The sequence below is a fragment of the Lepidochelys kempii genome, chromosome 3 (genome assembly GCF_965140285.1).
Source record: "Lepidochelys kempii isolate rLepKem1 chromosome 3, rLepKem1.hap1, whole genome shotgun sequence".
Classification (NCBI taxonomy): domain Eukaryota; kingdom Metazoa; phylum Chordata; order Testudines; family Cheloniidae; genus Lepidochelys; species Lepidochelys kempii.
Genome location: NC_136382.1, coordinates 18,698,360 through 18,716,877, shown reverse-complemented (window position 1 = coordinate 18,716,877; position 18,518 = coordinate 18,698,360). Strand labels below are relative to the sequence as shown.

Sequence of the window (18,518 nt, the reverse complement as noted above, 5' to 3'; positions counted from 1 at the left end):
TGACTAACATTCAACTTTCCTAAAATAAAACGTCATACCTTTCTATTCTTTCAATTCTATATTTTGTAAGCATACACAAGCAATTATTTGTGCCTAAAAATAATTTTATCAACCAACCATCACAGATGCTCACCAATACACCGCAGCTAATTCATTCACAAAAACCCCCAAAAACCCTTTCTCATGAAAGATTTAAAGGTGTATTACTAATTAAGATATGTGAACCTAAAGCAAAATGGGTGAAATCCGGGCTTCAATGAAGTCAATGGCAAAACTCCCACTGACTTCAAGGAAGCCAGGATTTCACTACAAGATTAATAGCAAGAAATTACTGCTCCACTTTCTACATGCTCTGGAAAATACTTGCTCAGATTAAGACATGGTTACAAATAAAATTAACTTGCTGATTCTGGTCAGTGGCCCATGTGAAATGAAACTTGGTTGCCTGCTGAATATATGTTCATGTCACAGAAAGTACCGCTTCAATCTGCACAATTGTTGGAAGTCTCATTTTAGAAGACAAGGACTTCATGGGCATAAACCATGTACTACTCTCACTCCCAGCTGATATGTTAAGATTCCATGGGAAAATTATGAATTATTTATTGTAAGAATAATACACACAAACATGCCATTAAATATTATCATAAACAAAGGGTTGTAATACTCCTTTAATCGTATCTATATATACACATATTTTAACTACATACTGAAAATTCTCTTTACTGAAGGAAGATTCACTCTTCACCTAATCTAGGTCAATTTTGTGCAAATATTAGGATGAGGGCTATTAAAATGTCGTCACAACACAAGGAACTCCTCTACCACCACCACAATTGCTCTCAACTTGGCTCTTAAACATTTAATTCTGCAGGTCACTAAAAATTGATCTGGTTAGTGATGGTGGCCCATGGACCACAGTCTGAAAATGAGGGAGATAATATACTAGGATCTTCACCTGCTGCTGTAAAATGTCCTTTGTGTGTGTCAGATTTGTTTTCCCACTTTCAAATATCATCACTTTCCACTGACTATAACAGACACCAGGAGAAAAATGAAAGGAAACATGCAGGTTACAATACTTCAGCTGGCAATTCAATTCCTAAATTTGTCTTTAACAAATATACTAGACTTCTCAAGCTGTGTTCACTTCTTTGAGGTTTTAATTTCCAAACAGGTCCTGGGCACAATGCATCAAACAAATTCTGTGGGAAGACTCTCCCACTGATTTCTACAGCACACTTATGCTAATTTCTGCAGCCAATTTAAATAAGTACAAGAAGCTTATTTTAAAGAAAACCAATTATGCAGTTGGTAAATTATATATATTTTAAAGTGTTGTTGTGATTTTCTTAATTTTTAATTCTCCCTCAGTGTTCTTCTTCCAATCACACACTACAGGCATCAGGGGGTTGATGTAAATTTCCCCTTCTTTGTACAGCTCTATGCAATTTTTATATAATTGAAATATAACACTAACATGAAAAAAAATAGCTGGATTTTCAAAATGAGGTTTCCACATATGCCTCCTTGTGTGTGTGCACTTAAGTTACACAAGCAATACCTGATGTACGCAGGCATATTTGGTAGGTGCACACAGAGCAAGTTAGATGCTGAGCTGACCATGTGTAAACACATGATTTGCAGTCACATCAGGAATGTGTATGCTTAAGTTTAGACATATGATTCTTGACACCAGGGACTGAAATCTGGGTCTTTGCAGACAACCACTCAACATAGAAAAAAATAAAAGAGGGCATCCTAAGCAGGAATTTAGAAGAAGTTTTACGTCTCCTCAAGCCTTACTTCCTGTTTCCCTTTCCCTTCCCACTTCACTTGGTTCTTTTTCAGACATTAGCACAATGTCGGGTCTATTTCCTTATGCTATCCAAGCAGGGAGTGTTCTTGTGACTATTGCCCTGCCTGGACATTTTGCACCATCAAATAGGGGAAGAATTCTGAGATTGAAAGTAAACTCCCTAGTCATGGAGCATATGGATTTATGGATAAGGCTACGTTTTAGTCACAGGTATTTTTAGTAATAGGTCACAGGCAGTAAACAAAAATTCACAGCCCATGATGTGTCTATGACTTCTACTATACACCCCTGACTAAATCTTCGGGGGGCGCCAGCCCAGGGGTGCCGCAGATGCTTGGAGGGGTGGTACCTCTGCTGGTATTGGGGGGGAGGGTTGGCAAGTCCAACAGGCTTCCTACCTGGCTCTGCACCTCCCCGGAAGTGGCAAGATCCCCCTCACTCAGGTGCAGACATGGCCAGGCAGCTCTGTGCACTGCCTCCACCCAGAGTGCTGGCTTCACAGCTCCCATTGGTCGGGAACTGTGGCCAACGGGAGCTGCGGGGGTGGTGCCTGCAGGCAGAGGCAATGTGCAGTGCTGTCTGGCCACGCCTATGCCTAGGAGCTGAGCGAGGGGGATTTCATCACTTCTGGGGAGCCCTCCAGGTAAGCGCCGCCCAGAGCCCACCTCACCCCATCCCGTGCCCCAACTCCCTGCCCCTTTCCACACCCAAACTCCTGCTGCTGCTGCTAGGGAAGTGGGGCACAGTGGCCTGAGACTGCCCGAGCAGCAGCTGGTGCGACTGGCACAGGGGCTGCCTGAGCTGCCACCAGGCCAGATGCACTGGCCACTAAAAGAAGTCACGGAAAGTTACGGAATCCGTGACCTCCGTGACAAACTCGCAGCCTTAATTATGGATGATGTAGTACAACTACACTTATGTCCACAAAAGTGAGAGCTTATAGCAAATATGATGCTATAACATTAATATTTGTTAAATTTGCCCCTTCATGCTTCCTACTAAAAATCCCTTTGAAGTTCCACTTCCTTCACATATTCCACTGAAAAATTTCATGCATTTTCCCCTCCTACAAAGTTGGCTATGTTGTGTGGTATATAAGGTCCAGCAAGTGGCTGGTACCCAACTCAGCTGAAACACATGAAATCACTTTAGCAGCAAAAGACTTTGGCTGTAATTTCTGAACATGTACTTCATTCACTTACAGGATTAAGTTCCTGAACCTCAAAACATCAACAGGATTGCTTCTTAAATCAGAGACTTCTTGACAGAGACAACTGGAATAACCAAGCACTAGTGAAAGTGTACGTTGCTGACTGCTATTGGTAGGCCCTCTCTCATTCACACACTTGCAAAAGAAAATTTTGTCCACAACTGGCAATTGTTTCTGTGGGGAATGCTGGTACTCAAGATCCACATTTGGGAGGAAGCCAACTTAGCGACATGGCAATGAGTAAATAAGAACAGCTTATGTGTCTAATTATGACCCAATTTCAGGACTACTTTTGTTGGAATGAATAACATGCATAAAGATCTTGCACCTACTTCTCATGCTTCATCTACATGAATCCCAGTACTTTAAATACACCTCTCCCTCCTAAACCCATACACCCCACTATCCCACCACTGCAGGACAGCCTCCATTCGAATGAAATACAGGAACTGTTGAATAGTACATATCAACACAAAAACACACTGCAGAGAATGGGAAGTAAAGATCAGTTCATAGCTGAAAGGGACATGGAATTCAGGTAAGTCAAAAGCATTTATCTAAACTGAAACATAATCGGGACACTTGGGCTAACATTTCTATCCTTTTGGGATATTCCTCAGAATTTTTAATGGTCACAAGTGGTCAGGACTCTGGTTTTACAAATGCCCCAAAGTAATTTAGCAATTAGGTGGGATTCTGTCTGTATCCAAACAAAAAACTCTCAAAGCACCAGGTTAATGCCGAACCTGTATCTATTTAAATCAATTTATACTATGTGCTATTAAGATATAGATCCATTCTGAATTCTGAATGCTTTTTCTATGCTGGGACAACTACAAATGGTAGTGCTTGCAACACCAGAAGGGAAAGGTGAGGTATTTCCAGTAGAGATAAGGAGGTGTTAGTACTGTTATACAAGGCACTGGTGAGACCTCATCTGGAATACTGTGTGCAGTTCTGGTCTCCCATGATTAAGAAGGATGAATTCAAACTGGAACAGCTACAGAGAAGGGCTACTAGGATGATCCGAGGAATGGAAAACCTGTCTTATGAAAGGAGACTCAAGGGGCTTGGCTTGTTTAGCCTAACCAAAAGATGGCTGAGCGGAGATATGATTGCTCTCTATAAATATATCAGAGGGATAAATACCAGAGAGGGAGAGGAATTATTTAAACTCAGTACCAATGTGACACAAGAACAAATGGATATAAACTGGCCATCAGGAAGTTTAGACTTGAAATTAGACAAAGGAGGAACCAAAAGGAGGAACCATCAGAGGAGTGAAATTCTGGAACAGCCTTCTCAGGGAAGCAGTGGGGGCAAAAGACCTATCTGGCTTCAAGATTAAACTTGATAAGTTTATGGAAGAGATAGGTATGACGGGATAACATGATTTTTGGCAATTAATTTATCTTTAACTATTCATGGTAAATAGGCCCAATGGCCTGTGATGGGATGTTAGATGGGGTGGGATCTGAGTTACTACAGAGAATTCTGTCCTGGGTATCTGGCTGGTGAATCTTGTCCACATGCTCAGGGTTCAGCTGATCGCCATATTTGCTGTTGGGAAGGAATTCTCCTCCAGAGCAGATTGGAAGAGGCCCTGGGGGTTTTTCGCCTTCCTCTGTAGCATGGGGCACAGGTCACTTGCTGGAGGATTCTCTGCACCTTGACGTCTTTAAACCATGATTTGAGGACTTCAATAGCTCAGACATAGGTGAGAGGTTTATTGCAAGAGTGGGTGGGTGAGATTCTGTGGCCTGCATTGTGCAGAAGGTCAGACTAGATGATCATAATGGTCCCTTCTGACCTTAATATCTATGAGTCTATGAGAAAGTTTACTTTACTTTTGCCATTTTACAGCAACACCTGCTGCCTGATCAAGAGAAGAATGGAATTAACTGAAGAGCTAGGGCCTGGTATGTAAAAGAGAAATTAAAAGCTGTGACACAGGACCTCCTGGTGCCAACTAGCAGGTGGCCTGGGGGGCTGCACAGAGTTTTACAGAGATCCTCTTGGTCAGATATCTGCATAATAGATCTCCAAAGGGTGGCACGCAAAGTCACTACCAAGAGCCAGTAGCCCACTGGTCATCATAATCATTCCAAAATGTATATACAGATAATATTTGAGTTAGGTATCTGTATGGGAAATTATGTTCTTAAGGTCCTGGAATTAAGGCAGATCACCAAGAGGTGGCATACTTCAGAAATGTTCCTTTCAGGCAGGAGGCAGCAGATACCTGTCCCACTGTCTTGTCATTTGTGTATTGTATGCCTCACGCTGTAAGCCTATTTGCATACTGCACAAAAGGAAAAAGAAGAGATTGCAAAATCTACAAGCGAGGAAATTCACAGCATGAAACAAACAGCTTGGGGTGTCTTGTTTATGACTAACGACAAGGGATTGTAAGGATATATCTGGGGGCACAAGGAAACAAACAAGGTCCTTTGCCTAGGAGGCAAGCTGACAGTGTCTGTCTCATGGAAGGTTTCAGAGTAGCAGCCGTGTTAGTCTGTATTTGCAAAAAGAAAAGGAGTACTTGTGGCACCTTAGAGACTAACACATTTATCTGAGCATAAGCTTTCGTGAGCCACAGCTCACTTCATCGGATGCATTCAGTGGAAAATACAGTGGGGAGATTTATACACACAGAGAACATGAAACAATGGGTGTTATCATACACACTGTAAGGAGAGTGATCACTTAAGATGAGCTAATACCAGGCGGGGGTGGGGGAGAGGGACGGACACGGACGACCCACAGCCCATTCTGGCTGTAAATGCAGCAAGGATTTTGGGTGAGCAATACTCTACAAGACATGATAGTACCTTGTTAATTAAGTCTAGGCTCTAAATGCACATTATGATTTTGTTTTACATATAACCGTTTATTTTCAATACTTCTAGTTGCTATTACTTGAATCTTTATGCTTTGTTAAATACACTTAGATATGTTTATAGTGAAATCAAGTATAAGTGCTATGTGTTCAGTGGAGCAGTAATCTGAGGGGGAACTGGTGAGCTGGGGTTTGCAGTTTCCTCGGAAGCAATGAGTTTGTGAACACTGAGTGTCCAGTAGACCAGGACCTGCCCATTCCTGGGAGATACTTGGAAGGCTTGACAGTTGGGAGTATAACAATGGCTAACTGGCAGAGAAACAGCAGAGCCTGCAAGATGTAGAGGGAGTGCTTATGTTGCCCATGGCTAGTCGAGCTGGTGAGCTGACCCCCCAACAGACACAGGCAAGACTTCCTCACGCTAAGGGCAGTGATAGTAAGGTACCCTGGGAAGCGTCACAAAGCCATTAAGGTTTGTCCCAAGCCATTAATGCCTTGGGTTCAGATGACAAAACTGATTTTATCATGCTGTCCCTGACCCAAGATGAAAGGCTGAGGGAGTGAAAACTGTAGTGACCTAGCACTGGAATGAGAGGCCAAAGACAGAACTTTCACAGTGCTTGTATGTTAGAAAGAGAATGTAACATGTATCCTTCACATTAACAACACAAATTTGAACTAGAATTCAGTATCCAGCTTGCCCCCAGATAACCCACATTTGTTGATCTTGAGGACGTGCTGCAAAGCCCATCTCTTTCTCAGGATTTTGAAGAAGCAAGGATGATTTGAGGGTTGGGATAGATATATTGTAAGCTGGGATTCACTGGTTAGGGTGGGGATCTTTTTCTTTCCTTTTTATAGTTTGGGGAAGCTGCTGTGCTTCTTTTTTTAAGTTGGTATGTACTTTTAATGTATTCTAAAGCTGCCTAAAGTCTTATAAGTGTTTTTCGTATTTTGTAGAAATCCAAAGAAAGAAAAATAATAAAATACAGTAGAACAAGTACATCTGCACTGACTGAGAGACTCATTGCTAATTAAAAAATACTGTGAACAATTTAAAAGCAAGGTTAATACATCACAGGTGTAATGTTTATTTAGGGGCCTCACAGCAGCACTGCTGCTACTAAACCTTGGCTGAAAAAATGGAGTGACAATATTTTAGTGTAGATTTGTCAAGTGGAAGAGTGAAGTTCTGATGTACTTACACACCCATTAGAAGTCCTATGGCTCCTAGTTCTAAGCACAAAATAGTTCTAAACACAATAATTGAATGTTAAATCTTAGAAATGCAATGCAAAATTCTTTCAAAAATTATTTCTTACACTGTTGGCTTGGATCAGAGTCTGTGGTCATCTTCACATAGTTTGAAGGAAAGAGACCTGTCACACCACTGATTTCTCCTTGCCACCAATCTGCATCATCTTTGCTCAGTACATTAATGATCTGCCCCTTGGAGAAAGTGAGCTCATCTTCATTGTTTGCCGCATAATCATACATTGCTATTACTTGACATACTAGGAAGAAAAAGAATATTCACAACAAGGGTTAGCACAACTTCTAGTATAAGGTAAGTCAGAGTTAAGACTGCATAAAGCCCACAGAAAATACCTATGAGACAAACCATTTTCAAGGACAAACCAAAAAAATCAACCCCAGAATATTTTATCTTGACGTGGGAGTACAGTTTGACAGCCCTGTCTTCCCCTTTTATTAATAATGTGGTCAGCGATAGATTAAATTAACTTTGGTCAGTTTTTCTCTCTAGTTCCCAACTTTACAATTCTATCTACTTGGGTAGTTAGATGGTTCCCATAACTATAGCATCTGTTCACCTTCCAAATATTCAAACATAAAAATAAGTGAAACATCTTTCTCCCCACCCTGTCAGAGAAACAGATTAATTATTTTATAGTGGATATTTGTGTGAGAGAAAAAGGTCTGTGTGTACAAAGAATGTATAAAAAACTAAGCCTCAGAGAGAGGTTTCAATCATGGATGCCTGTGGAACTCTTGTACAAACACAGCAGAAGGTAGGGTATTTGCAGACTTTGAGGAAGTGGAACCAGGGAAAGCTGTTCTCATCAAGACCTACATAGCCAGTCAAAAATCCATGTGGAGTTAAGGCTGCATCTGCCCACCCTTAGAAGCAGCATAGCACACAGTTGTAGGGGTATTATCAATAACAGCAAAGTTCCCAGAAGTCTTGCTGCCATGTGTAAGCAGGATGTGCTTGGACACAGTCTGTAGGACAGAAACAAAGGGTGTATTCTCAGTGCAATAAGCCATAACAGAAGATGGCGCATTCCAGGACAGGAGCCACAGACAGCACTGTTTTTTGATGAAAAAGTTGTTTGACAGACTGTATGTTCCTTGGGACAGAGACTGTCCTCTCCTGTGTTTGTTCAGAGCCTGGTACAATGGTCCCCAATACTGACTGCATCACAAGGGTAATAGGTGGCAATTAATCAGACTATTACACTATACACTGACTGTTATTTAGTGTAAAGTAAAGAATTACATACAATTATTCCAAGTTTAATATAAATGAGATTATTTTCCTACCTGAGAGAGCAGCAGGAGTAGTTCTCTCACTGCTTGGACCTAACAATTTAACATGATTGGCAGGAAACCATCCTTTCTGCCTCTTTTTCCCTCTTGCCTATAAAAAAATATGTTTTAGAATTAAATAGACAACTGACCAGTGGATTGTAATGAGCACCCCACCCACACAGCTTCTCGTCACAAAAAACCTGTCTACAAAGTTATTACGCACTGAATGGATCTACAAGACAAAATTTGGTTTACATTTATTACTAAAAGCATATTTGAGTATGGCTGCACTGTAATTTGCTCAACTGACTGAGTGGAAAGTTCACAGTCAAGATTTTCAAAAGTGATTAGTAATTTTGGATGCTCCACTTGAGACAGCTTACAGGGGCCTAATTTTCAAAAAGTGCTGACCACTTACCTCTGAAAGTTGAGCCCCTATAAAGTGTCTCAGACTGGGCACTCAAAAATGGAGTCATCCGATGTCACTAGCCACTTTTGAAAATCTTGGCCTATGAATTTAGCACCACTTTCTATCAGATAAGACAGAGTGATTGTTATCTAAAAAGAAAGCTTGTATAGTGGATTCTTGACTTTTTTTTTACCTTCACTTTTTCTGTAAAAAACAGAAAGATTATAGTATGAGCAGAAAATCTCAAAGAGGTAATATTCCTACATCTTGACAGCTTTTCTCACAACATGTCGTAAGTGTGTACAAGCAATGCTATTGTAATACAAAATATGGAAAAATACTCAGTTACTGCAATAAAATATGAAATTCAACCAAGCAAGGCCTGACAACTAGACATCTCAGTTTTCATCTCCTTTCCTCCTCCCTCTGGGGTTCCATCCTGAAACACAGCCAAAACTCCTTTTCTAATAAAATGCAAACTACTACTAATTTCCTATATATTTCCTTGCACAGATTATATATTAACTTTTCCATTGCCAATAGCTCCCAAGACCTGTAAAAATGATGTTAAAATGATACTTTGCTTTTTGAAATGCTACTGTAGGTAGTTTATGAAGTTTGCTTTCAGAGCTTTCTGAGTGAAAAATGCTCTGTGAATGCAAGGAATTAGAATATCCTATACTAATTTCCCTCCTGCTTTTAAGAGGTCCTACTATTTCATCAGAGGATTGTTACCATTTAATATTTTAACAAAGTTAGCACTGTTTTATTAGTTAAGTGGTTCTTCTGACACTAATTATTACTTTTTATTAATTGCCAATACTGGACCCCTACATTCTGCCAGGGTTACAAACACTGATTTTCTGTGACAGAAACAGGCCCAGCAATATAGGTTTTATGTGATGTTCAAGTACAGTTTATATATGGCAAAAAGAACTTAAGAGCTTCTCACTTTTTAAATTAAATCACAAAAATTGCTCTCATTATTCATTCTGTGAAGATTATTTTTTCCTTTAATTACCTGTAACTCTCCTTGCCACCATCCACTAGGGTTTTTCTTCAGAATAAGTATCAGCTGTCCTGGAGCCAGACTAAGCTGTTCTGTCCCTGATGCAGCATACGCTGTAGTCACCTGGGCAATCTCTGAAATAAAAAAAAGACTGGTGAATAATGAACAAATACAATAAGCTAAAGGTTTGTAAGTTACATCAGACTCACCAGGTTTCTTATTTAGTGTCCCAGTTCTGCCAGCAGTACCAGAACCCTACAATCAAAAGATACAAGATTTTAATTTGCAGTGCTAACAGCAGAATTTACCGCAACTTTCTTTTTTTAATATTCTTCTTTTGCCACAAATAACATTTTTTCTGAATTTTTTCCCTTTACCAAACATAATGGTTTGAAAAAAGGCAAATCACTTTCTTGACCTAAGCATTTATGCCAGATACACCACCAGAGAGCTACAATTTAATGCCCAAATTTTAGAATGTGAACATACTACCTATATACAAGACATACAGTGTAACTTGTTGGTTGTTTTAAAGTCAGAATTCTAGCAAAATACAGTAAACTTATACAGACAAAAATAAAATCTTCTTGCTTTAAGTAACAAAACCCAAGACAAAAACTCACATCTTGATCCTTAGGTTTGACATAGTTTGATGGAAAGATGCCAGTTCTGTCAGCAATGCTTCCTGTCCACCATTCTCCATCTTTCTGAGTGACTAGTATTTCTTCTCCTTCAGCAAAAGTCAAATCACCAGGTTCAGAGCTCGTATAGGAATAGAGTGCAACATACTCTGTTCAACCATAGAGAGAGAGAGAGAGAAACTGCATTAGTTACAGTGAAAAAGTGTTTGGCCTCTCTTGATTATAGCTGAAACTAAATTGAATTTTATCAAAACCCTAATACAGTAAATACAAGAGGCATGCTAGTCACATTTTAAAAATCTCTCATATAAGGGTTGCTCAAGCAACTTCATAGTATGGACCAACCTTCCCTCTCACTTAAATTGCATCCATCATCTCACCTCCCATTTGCAATTGTGCAGACTCTCTCTCGGATGTGCATGCACATAACATTTCTGTGACAAATGTAGCAACCACAGGTAACTGCTTACAAGGAAAAGTAATATATTTGTAGTGTCTGAATGTGTGATTTAGCAGATGGAAATGAGGAGAGTTAGTACCATGTGAACAGTGACCGCTCTATGGATGATCAGTGGTCCACAGACCACAGTTTAAGAATTGTTATATGTGAGAGATTTCAGCTTGGACCCACACTTCAGCACAAACATTTAAATTCAGAAAAGCCATAAGAAGAAATACTCCATACGGATGGTGAACTGCATAATATCTGATTATCATGGTAGAGATCAAAAGCCCAAGTGACTTTTCTAAGCAGAGTCTACACGCATTCTATATAGTCTGAAAGGGTGGGAAAATGGGTAAATGCAGATCAAATTAAAAAGTTCAGAGATTGTTTCTCACAAATTATTTTTCCCATTTGAACTTATACTTTCTCCACTTAAATACATAAAAGTAAAAAAACCGATACACTTAGGAATCTAAAAAGCAGTTGTGACTATATTAGACCTCTATAACAGTCACAGACCTGATCAAGATATAATTCTACGCATATCCATTATTAATTTACATGCTATTAAACAGAAATTAGTTTTATAATTTCATAACTGACATTGTAATTGCATGCTTACCCTCTCCAATTGTATAAGATGGTGTACTAGGCTTCTTGTTTACAGCTGCATAAATAGTTTCGGGTCTGCAGACATAAAAATCCAAGTGATTTAGTCTGGCTGGTTTAACAAAACATTCTTCAATTAGTGATAAAGATTTAGTACAGTGTAATTTTCCTATTCTTTGAGTGACAAAAAAATTGCAGCCAAGCATTATTTCATTCTCAATTGGTATATATTACTAATGCTGTTGTCCCCATTACATTTTTTAATTAAGTTGTTGCAAGTGGTCACTCACATTACTGCAATATCTCCTAAATATTATATAGGTCATGACTAAGGAATATCAGAAATTCTGCAATAAGATTAATTATTAGCAAAAGCTAAACAATTAAAAATTTATTGGGGATCAAGAAAGGTTTACCCTAAGAGCAAAAAATATGACTTCAATCAATCATATGGAAGAGTCCTAATTTAAGCTACAGGGTTTGGAAAACACAGTCATAAATTGCGGTGATCAAGACATACAAAATCTTTATTTTAGGTGTAACAACTTGACATTTATTTAAAATTTGCCTTATTCTAGAAAAATCAAAAAAACTTTAAGTCATGTATGTGCAAAGATCACTTCAACCACCAACCTGTAATCATCCCTAGGTTGGAATGAAGCAGCCATTCCGTGGCAGAAGCACTACTCAGACTTTCAGTAATTAACTGAACCGTTAGCTTGAATACTAGGATAGTCTGGCACTACTTTTGACAGCTAGGAAAAACACCACTATTTCTACAAGATGTGCCACGGGAGTGTATAATGATTAATGGCAAAGACATCTCAATTTTGTACGTCATCTAAAAGGTAACACCTCCAGCAGTGCAGTGCCAGCACCATGCTGAGATACTGAATCAAGAGGAAGCAGCATGTCACCTGTTGAATAACCACACACCCCTTTTTTCTAGCACCCAGCTTGAAAGATCTAACATGTTTACTGAACAGGCCCAACATTACTTAGCTTGTGAAAGCTGATTAAATTACAGCCCATGATGGCATGGTGCAGGTCATACATGCTATTTAGTTCCCATAATTTAAAGTATCCCCATGTTTTTCACTCTATTTTCAGCTGTTGAATACAAAAATACCAACAGTCTCACTTACTCCTCTCGTTTGTTTTCATTTCCAGGCAAGATCTTGACATAGGATTTAGGAAACCATCCCCTTCCTCCATGCACCTCTCCAAACCACCAGTTTTCCTGCTTCTCCAGCACAGTAATTATATCATTTTTTGAAAAGTTCAAGTGGTTATCCTTTTTTGCAGTCCAGGAGCAAAGTGCCTGTGCTTTTAAATTCTCCACAGCTTGTCCCTGTTCAAGTAAAAATACAGATGTTAATCAGCTTTAGTACCTATTACTTATGCAAGTTTCAAAAATTGCCTCTTGTACTCTAGGTGCGTTCACTCCTAAATGCCAGTTGAATGACTTGTTGTCTTGACCACACCATTTTGCACTGCCATATGTGGTATGTGGACTCCAGAGTGGTCTCTGGACTCTGCTCCCTACTTGCCAATTAAGTTAGAAATATCTTAGACATGTATCTGGTTCTACAAAACAACGCTGGCAGAGTGGTCACTTTGGATAAGCTATTACCAGCAGGAAAGTGAGATTGTGTGTGTGTGTTTGGGAGGGGGGGGGGGAGAAAACCTGGATTTGTGCTGGAAATGGCCCAACCTGATTATCATACACATTGTAAAGAGAGTGGTCACTTTGGATGGGCTATTACCAGCAGGAGAGTGAGTTTGTGTGTGTGGTTTTTGGAGGGGGGGTGGGGGGTGAGAAAACCTGGATTTGTGCTGGAAATGGCCCACCTTGATTATCATACACATTGTAAAGACAGTGGTCACTTTGGATGGGCTATTACCAGCAGGAGAGTGAGGTTGGGGGGGGGGGGGTGAGAAAACCTGGATTTGTGCTGGAAGTGGCCCAACTTGATTATCATACACATTGTAAGGAGAGTGATCACTTTAGATAAGCTGTTACCAGCAGGAGAGTGGGATGGGAGGAAGTATTGTTTCATGGTCTCTGTGTATATAATGTCTTCTGCAGTTTCCATAGTATGCATCCGATGAAATGAGCTGTAGCTCACGAAAGCTTATGCTCAAATAAATTGGTTAGTCTCTAAGGTGCCACAAGTACTCCTTTGCTTTTAAGAGTAACTCTGGAAGGGCCCACACATTGGTAGTCTTCTGCCTGGAGGTAAAATATACCTTTTGGTAGAAAAAGAAAGGAAACAGTAGTCCCCAAATGGCTAGGTAGGGAAATCTGAAAGATCATCTTGAGGCCCAAACTGATGAGATAAACACATGCTTACCTGTTAGGTTCCTCCACACTGCAGCTGCTATCCTTACAAAATCCCAAAGTTGAAAGAAATTAACCCAGAGTAACACAATATAGTGAAAGAAAAAAAATGGTTACTTACCTTCTCATAACTGTTGTTCTTCGAGATGTGTTGTTCATTCCATTCCAACCAGGTGTGTGCACGCGTGCATGGGAGCCGGAAGATTTTTCCCCTAGCAGCATCCCTGGAGTTGTGCCTTCATGTCACTCAATATAGAGCCTGCCGACCCGCCACCCCCTCATGGAATCATAGAATATCAGGGTTGGAAAGGACCTCAGGAGGTCATCTAGTCCAACCCCCTATTCAAAGCATGACCTAATCCCCAACTAAATCATCCCAGCCAGGGCTTTGTCAAGCCTGACCTTAAAAACCTCTAAGGAAGGAGATTCCACCACCTCCCTAGGTAACCCATTCCAATGGTGAGCACTGAGACATCATAGCCTACTTTCCCCTTGGGATGGGAAAGTGCCGGCGATTTATCCCCCCTGGAAGGGGAAAATGGCACCATATGGCACAACAAGTCCTGGGCTGCTGCGAATGCCTCTGCAGTCAATGGGAGCTGCAGCTGTTGGCTCCTGGGGCCGGCAAGTGGGGAGGATCTGGACTCAACTGCACCGCCACCGGGACAGGCGTCGACGTGACCCTAGCCGGCCAAGGGGGCCGAGGTGGTGTGGCCCCACTGGGGTCTCACAGTGGCCGAGTCCTTCGACTTGGCCGGGGCAGAGCAGCCCCTCTCCAGCCAGCTTTTCTTTTGTGGCACTGGTGGTTGCGACCGGTGCCTGTCCAAAGCCTGTCCACGGGAGTAGCTGTGACAGTGCTGAGAGTCTCAATATGAGTTCTTTCTCAACACTGGTTCCCCTGTACATTGTGCTGGGGCACTCAGCACCAAGGAGGTGGTGCTAGACGCGGGATCCCCTGATCCAGGGTCTGACTGGGGCCGGAGTGCAGCCTCCATAAAAAGGACTTTAAGATGTTGGTCTCGGTCTTTCGAAGTCCTAGGGCAAAACTCGCGATAGATCTTGCACTGGTCTTCCTGGTGGCTCTCCCCTCACAAAGCGTGCGGGGTCACTTTTAGGCATGCACTTGCCACGGGCCTCACAAGTTTTAAAGCTTGGGGACCGCGTCACACCACGACACCGGGAGCGTTGGGGGAAGGGGAACCCCAAAGAAAACCTAACACTAACTATATCTACACTACAAGTACTAATAACTAACACTAACGGTATTAAGAACTATAATACAACGGACACTGTGAACGGCGCTTGCCAAGGCAAGAGCTAAAGTACGTTCCAGCTTACCGTCACTGGTGGTAAGAAGGAACTGATGGGCTGGCGGGGTCGCAGGGCTCTATACTGAGTGCCATGAAGGTGCGACTCCAGGGGGCGCCCAGGCCGACCTGACGAGGGAAAAAATCTTCCGGCTGTTATGCATGCGCGCCTGCACACACCTGATTGGAAAGGACATGAACAAGCACTCGAAGAAGAAGAAAGAGTTTAAGGACCAGATCCTCAGATAGTGTAAATTAACATAGCTCCACAGACTGCAATAGAGGTATGCCCACTCACACCAACTGGGAATTTGGCTTTGTGTTTAGATCAGGGGTGGGCAAACTTTTTGGCCGGAGGGCCACATCGGGGAATAGAAATTGTATGGCAGGCCATGAATGCTCATAAAATTGGGTTTCAGGTGCAGGAGGGGGTGAGGGCTCTGGTTGGGGGGTACAGGCTCTGGGGTGGGGCTGGGGATGAGGTGTTTGGGGTGTAGGAGGGTGATCCGTGCTGGGATCGAGGGATTTGGAGAGCGGGAGGGGGATCAGGGCTGGGGCAGGGGGAGAAGCTCAGGGGTGCAGGCTCCGAGTGGCACTTACCTCAAGAGGCTCCTGGAAGCAGCGGCATGTCCCTTCTCCGGCTCCTTGGCGTGGAGCGGCCCCCGACCCTCGGAGCAGGGCCATGGTGCAGCTTCCGGGAGCTGCACGGTGTGGCCCCCTACCTGGCACCCCGATTGGAGCGCCAGAGCAAGGCTGAACTGCGTGGTGCGGCCCCGATTCAGCTCCCCAGTAGGAGCTCACGGGCCGGCTTAAAATGGCTCACAGGCGGAGCCGTAGTTTCCCCACCCTTGGTCTAGATCACTGCAGTGAACTGTTAGAAAAAGTAAAGGAGTACTTGTGGCACCTTAGAGACTAACCAATTTATTAGAGCATAAGCTTTCGTGAGCTACAGCTCACTTCCTCACGAAAGCTTATGCTCTAATAAATTGGTTAGTCTCTAAGGTGCCACAAGTACTCCTTTTCTTTTTGCGAATACAGACTAACACGGCTGTCACTCTGAAACCTGTTAGAAAAAGTGTAACTCATCTATACAAAAGTATATCAGTATTGTTAACATGAACCTAAAATACATAAAATTCTCACCAACATACCTGTCCATGAACAGGAGAAACAGATCCTGGGGACACAGTACGAGTAAAAGCGGATTTTTTCTGCCATGTTGTGTTAACAGTTAGGCTTGAGAAAGGTACGTTTTGGTAATCAGTGTCTTCTGCTGATCTACCTGGTGAAAGTGGTCTGCAAATTTAGCACAAGCACAATTTTTCTTAGAAAGTACATTAGCAAGACCTACTACTTCTTACATATGCAAAATGCATGTGCTGCCCAGTGCAACTCAGAAGATCAAAGTTTAACTTGCTGTATTATAGCTCTTCCTCCATATAGTCGCTATAATAAATTTTCTGCATTTAATTTACAGTAATCCATAATGCTATTACATAACATTTTATTTTATCCAAAATAGAACTATCAATAAATAAACTTACTCTGGAGGAGCTGAGGTAGTAGACAAAAATACTGTAGGAGGAAGTAAGGCCTTTTTAGGAGATAAAGCTTTTTCACTTTCTGGTATTTTTTCTACATAGCTGCATGGAAACCAGCCAAAATGACCTTGAAAGCTCCCATACAGCCAACCAGGCTCTCCAATGGTTTTCTCATCAACCTGGAAACCAAAAATATTAGATAAAATATTTGCTGTGTTAGCACCTGCTACAATTCTGTGGATTTAACTGGAAAAGTTGTGACCATAAGGATCAGACCCCATCATCTGCACTGTCATCCCATTTAAAATTTAGTCTTTTTAAGAAAACTAAGAATCCCATTGCCTAATAACATACTGTCCCAAGCTGTATAACAAGGCTATTTGCTCTTATAAAGCGGACAATTACTTTTTAAATGGGGAAAAGGATAAACTGCTGGTTTTGTATTATAATGCACCCTTAGAGAGATATTTACAGTTGTTTTATTTAAAGGCTAAAGAGGACATAACATACCTCTGAAGTTAATGGAGCTTGTCGGAAAGTTACTATGATTACTATCATGATTATTTGTGTTTTAGTAAGACCTCAGACCCAAACAACATCAGGATTCCATTGTGCTACGCATGGTAGAAACACAGAGTAAAAGAAAGGGGCTTCAAACAATTTTTATATAGATTAAGTTTCTTCTGGCTAAGATACATAAACAAATGTTTCCATCTACTGATCACATCTTAAATTAGACACTATGAAGTTTTTTAATCAAAATATTTTATGAGTATCTGAAATTATCCAATATATAGAGTTGCATATTTCTAAACGGGGGTATCAAAAGTAAAAGAATGCTCAGCTAATTATATCTTGAAACTAACAGATGCCTTTCTTACTTCCCTCTCTCATGCAAATATGTAACTTAACACCATAAAACCAAAGTCTAATATTTAGAGATTTCAGAATACTGGATTAAATTGCTTTGTTAAGTAGAACTTGTTGGACAACCTCCAAGCACTGCTGGGAGCCGATTGCAAGATGGAGGGTTTGGCCGTGGTTCTGATTGAGCAGGTCAAGATGGACAGGAAACTATATGGGAGGTTGAATTGACAGAGCAAGGATATCTGAGAACCAACACTCCTTCATCCATGCTGGAGCAACAAGAATGAGCTTGGCCTCATCTGCTTTGAGCTTGAGGATGAGCCGAGGAATGACTGAAATAGGTGGAAAGGCATACAGAAGAGTTGACCGCTAGCTGCAGTGGAAGGCGTCTGAGAGGACTGAGGCCCTCGAGAGCAGAACAGCTGACACTTTATGTTTTCCCTCATCACAAACAGGTTCATCGCAGGGACATCCCATGTTGCAAAGATGACTTAACGAACACTCTCCTTCAGGGACCATTCATGACTCAAGGAGAAAACCCTGCTGAGGTAGTCCGCGAGATTATTTTGAACCCCTGGAAAATGGACTGCTACCAGGGTGATGTCTCCCTCAATGCAAAAGTGCCACAGATTGATCGTCTCTAGGCAGAGTAATCTGGAATGTACCGCACCCGCTCCCCTTTGCTTCTTCAAATAGTACATCACAGTAGCATTGTTGGTTAGTATGTGATGTGATCTCGGAAGGCACAACATGAATTGTGGATGGCCTGAAGTTCCAAAACATTGATATGGAGTGAGGCTTCCTGTTCCAACCACACGCCCCACAACCTTAATGAGTCCAGATGCACTTCCTTCCCACCCACCCAGAAGGGAAGTGTCAGTAACCACTGACTTAGTTGGAGAGGGCCAAACAGAGGGCCAATGGCACGCAT

The 18,518-nt window shown here is 41.5% G+C and overlaps 1 protein-coding gene across 11 annotated transcripts in view; it reads right to left on the bottom strand.

The window, feature by feature from the left end:
• Positions 1-18,518, bottom strand: part of ITSN2 (intersectin 2) — a 122,055-nt gene that overhangs the window by 38,265 nt on the left and 65,272 nt on the right. For 9 of the 11 annotated variants that reach the window (XM_073335823.2, XM_073335822.2, XM_073335829.2 and 6 more), the window contains 8 exons: positions 16,724-16,899; positions 16,331-16,475; positions 12,677-12,882; positions 11,545-11,609; positions 10,460-10,626; positions 9,849-10,091; positions 8,431-8,527; positions 7,191-7,382 (listed from right to left, as the gene is read on the bottom strand). In XM_073335823.2, coding sequence (XP_073191924.1) covers positions 7,191-7,382; positions 8,431-8,527; positions 9,849-10,091; positions 10,460-10,626; positions 11,545-11,609; positions 12,677-12,882; positions 16,331-16,475; positions 16,724-16,899 — 1,291 coding nt within the window. The remainder of the gene's footprint in view (positions 1-7,190; positions 7,383-8,430; positions 8,528-9,848; positions 10,092-10,459; positions 10,627-11,544; positions 11,610-12,676; positions 12,883-16,330; positions 16,476-16,723; positions 16,900-18,518) is intronic. The other 2 variants (XM_073335827.2, XM_073335830.2) reach the window with 1 other exon arrangement.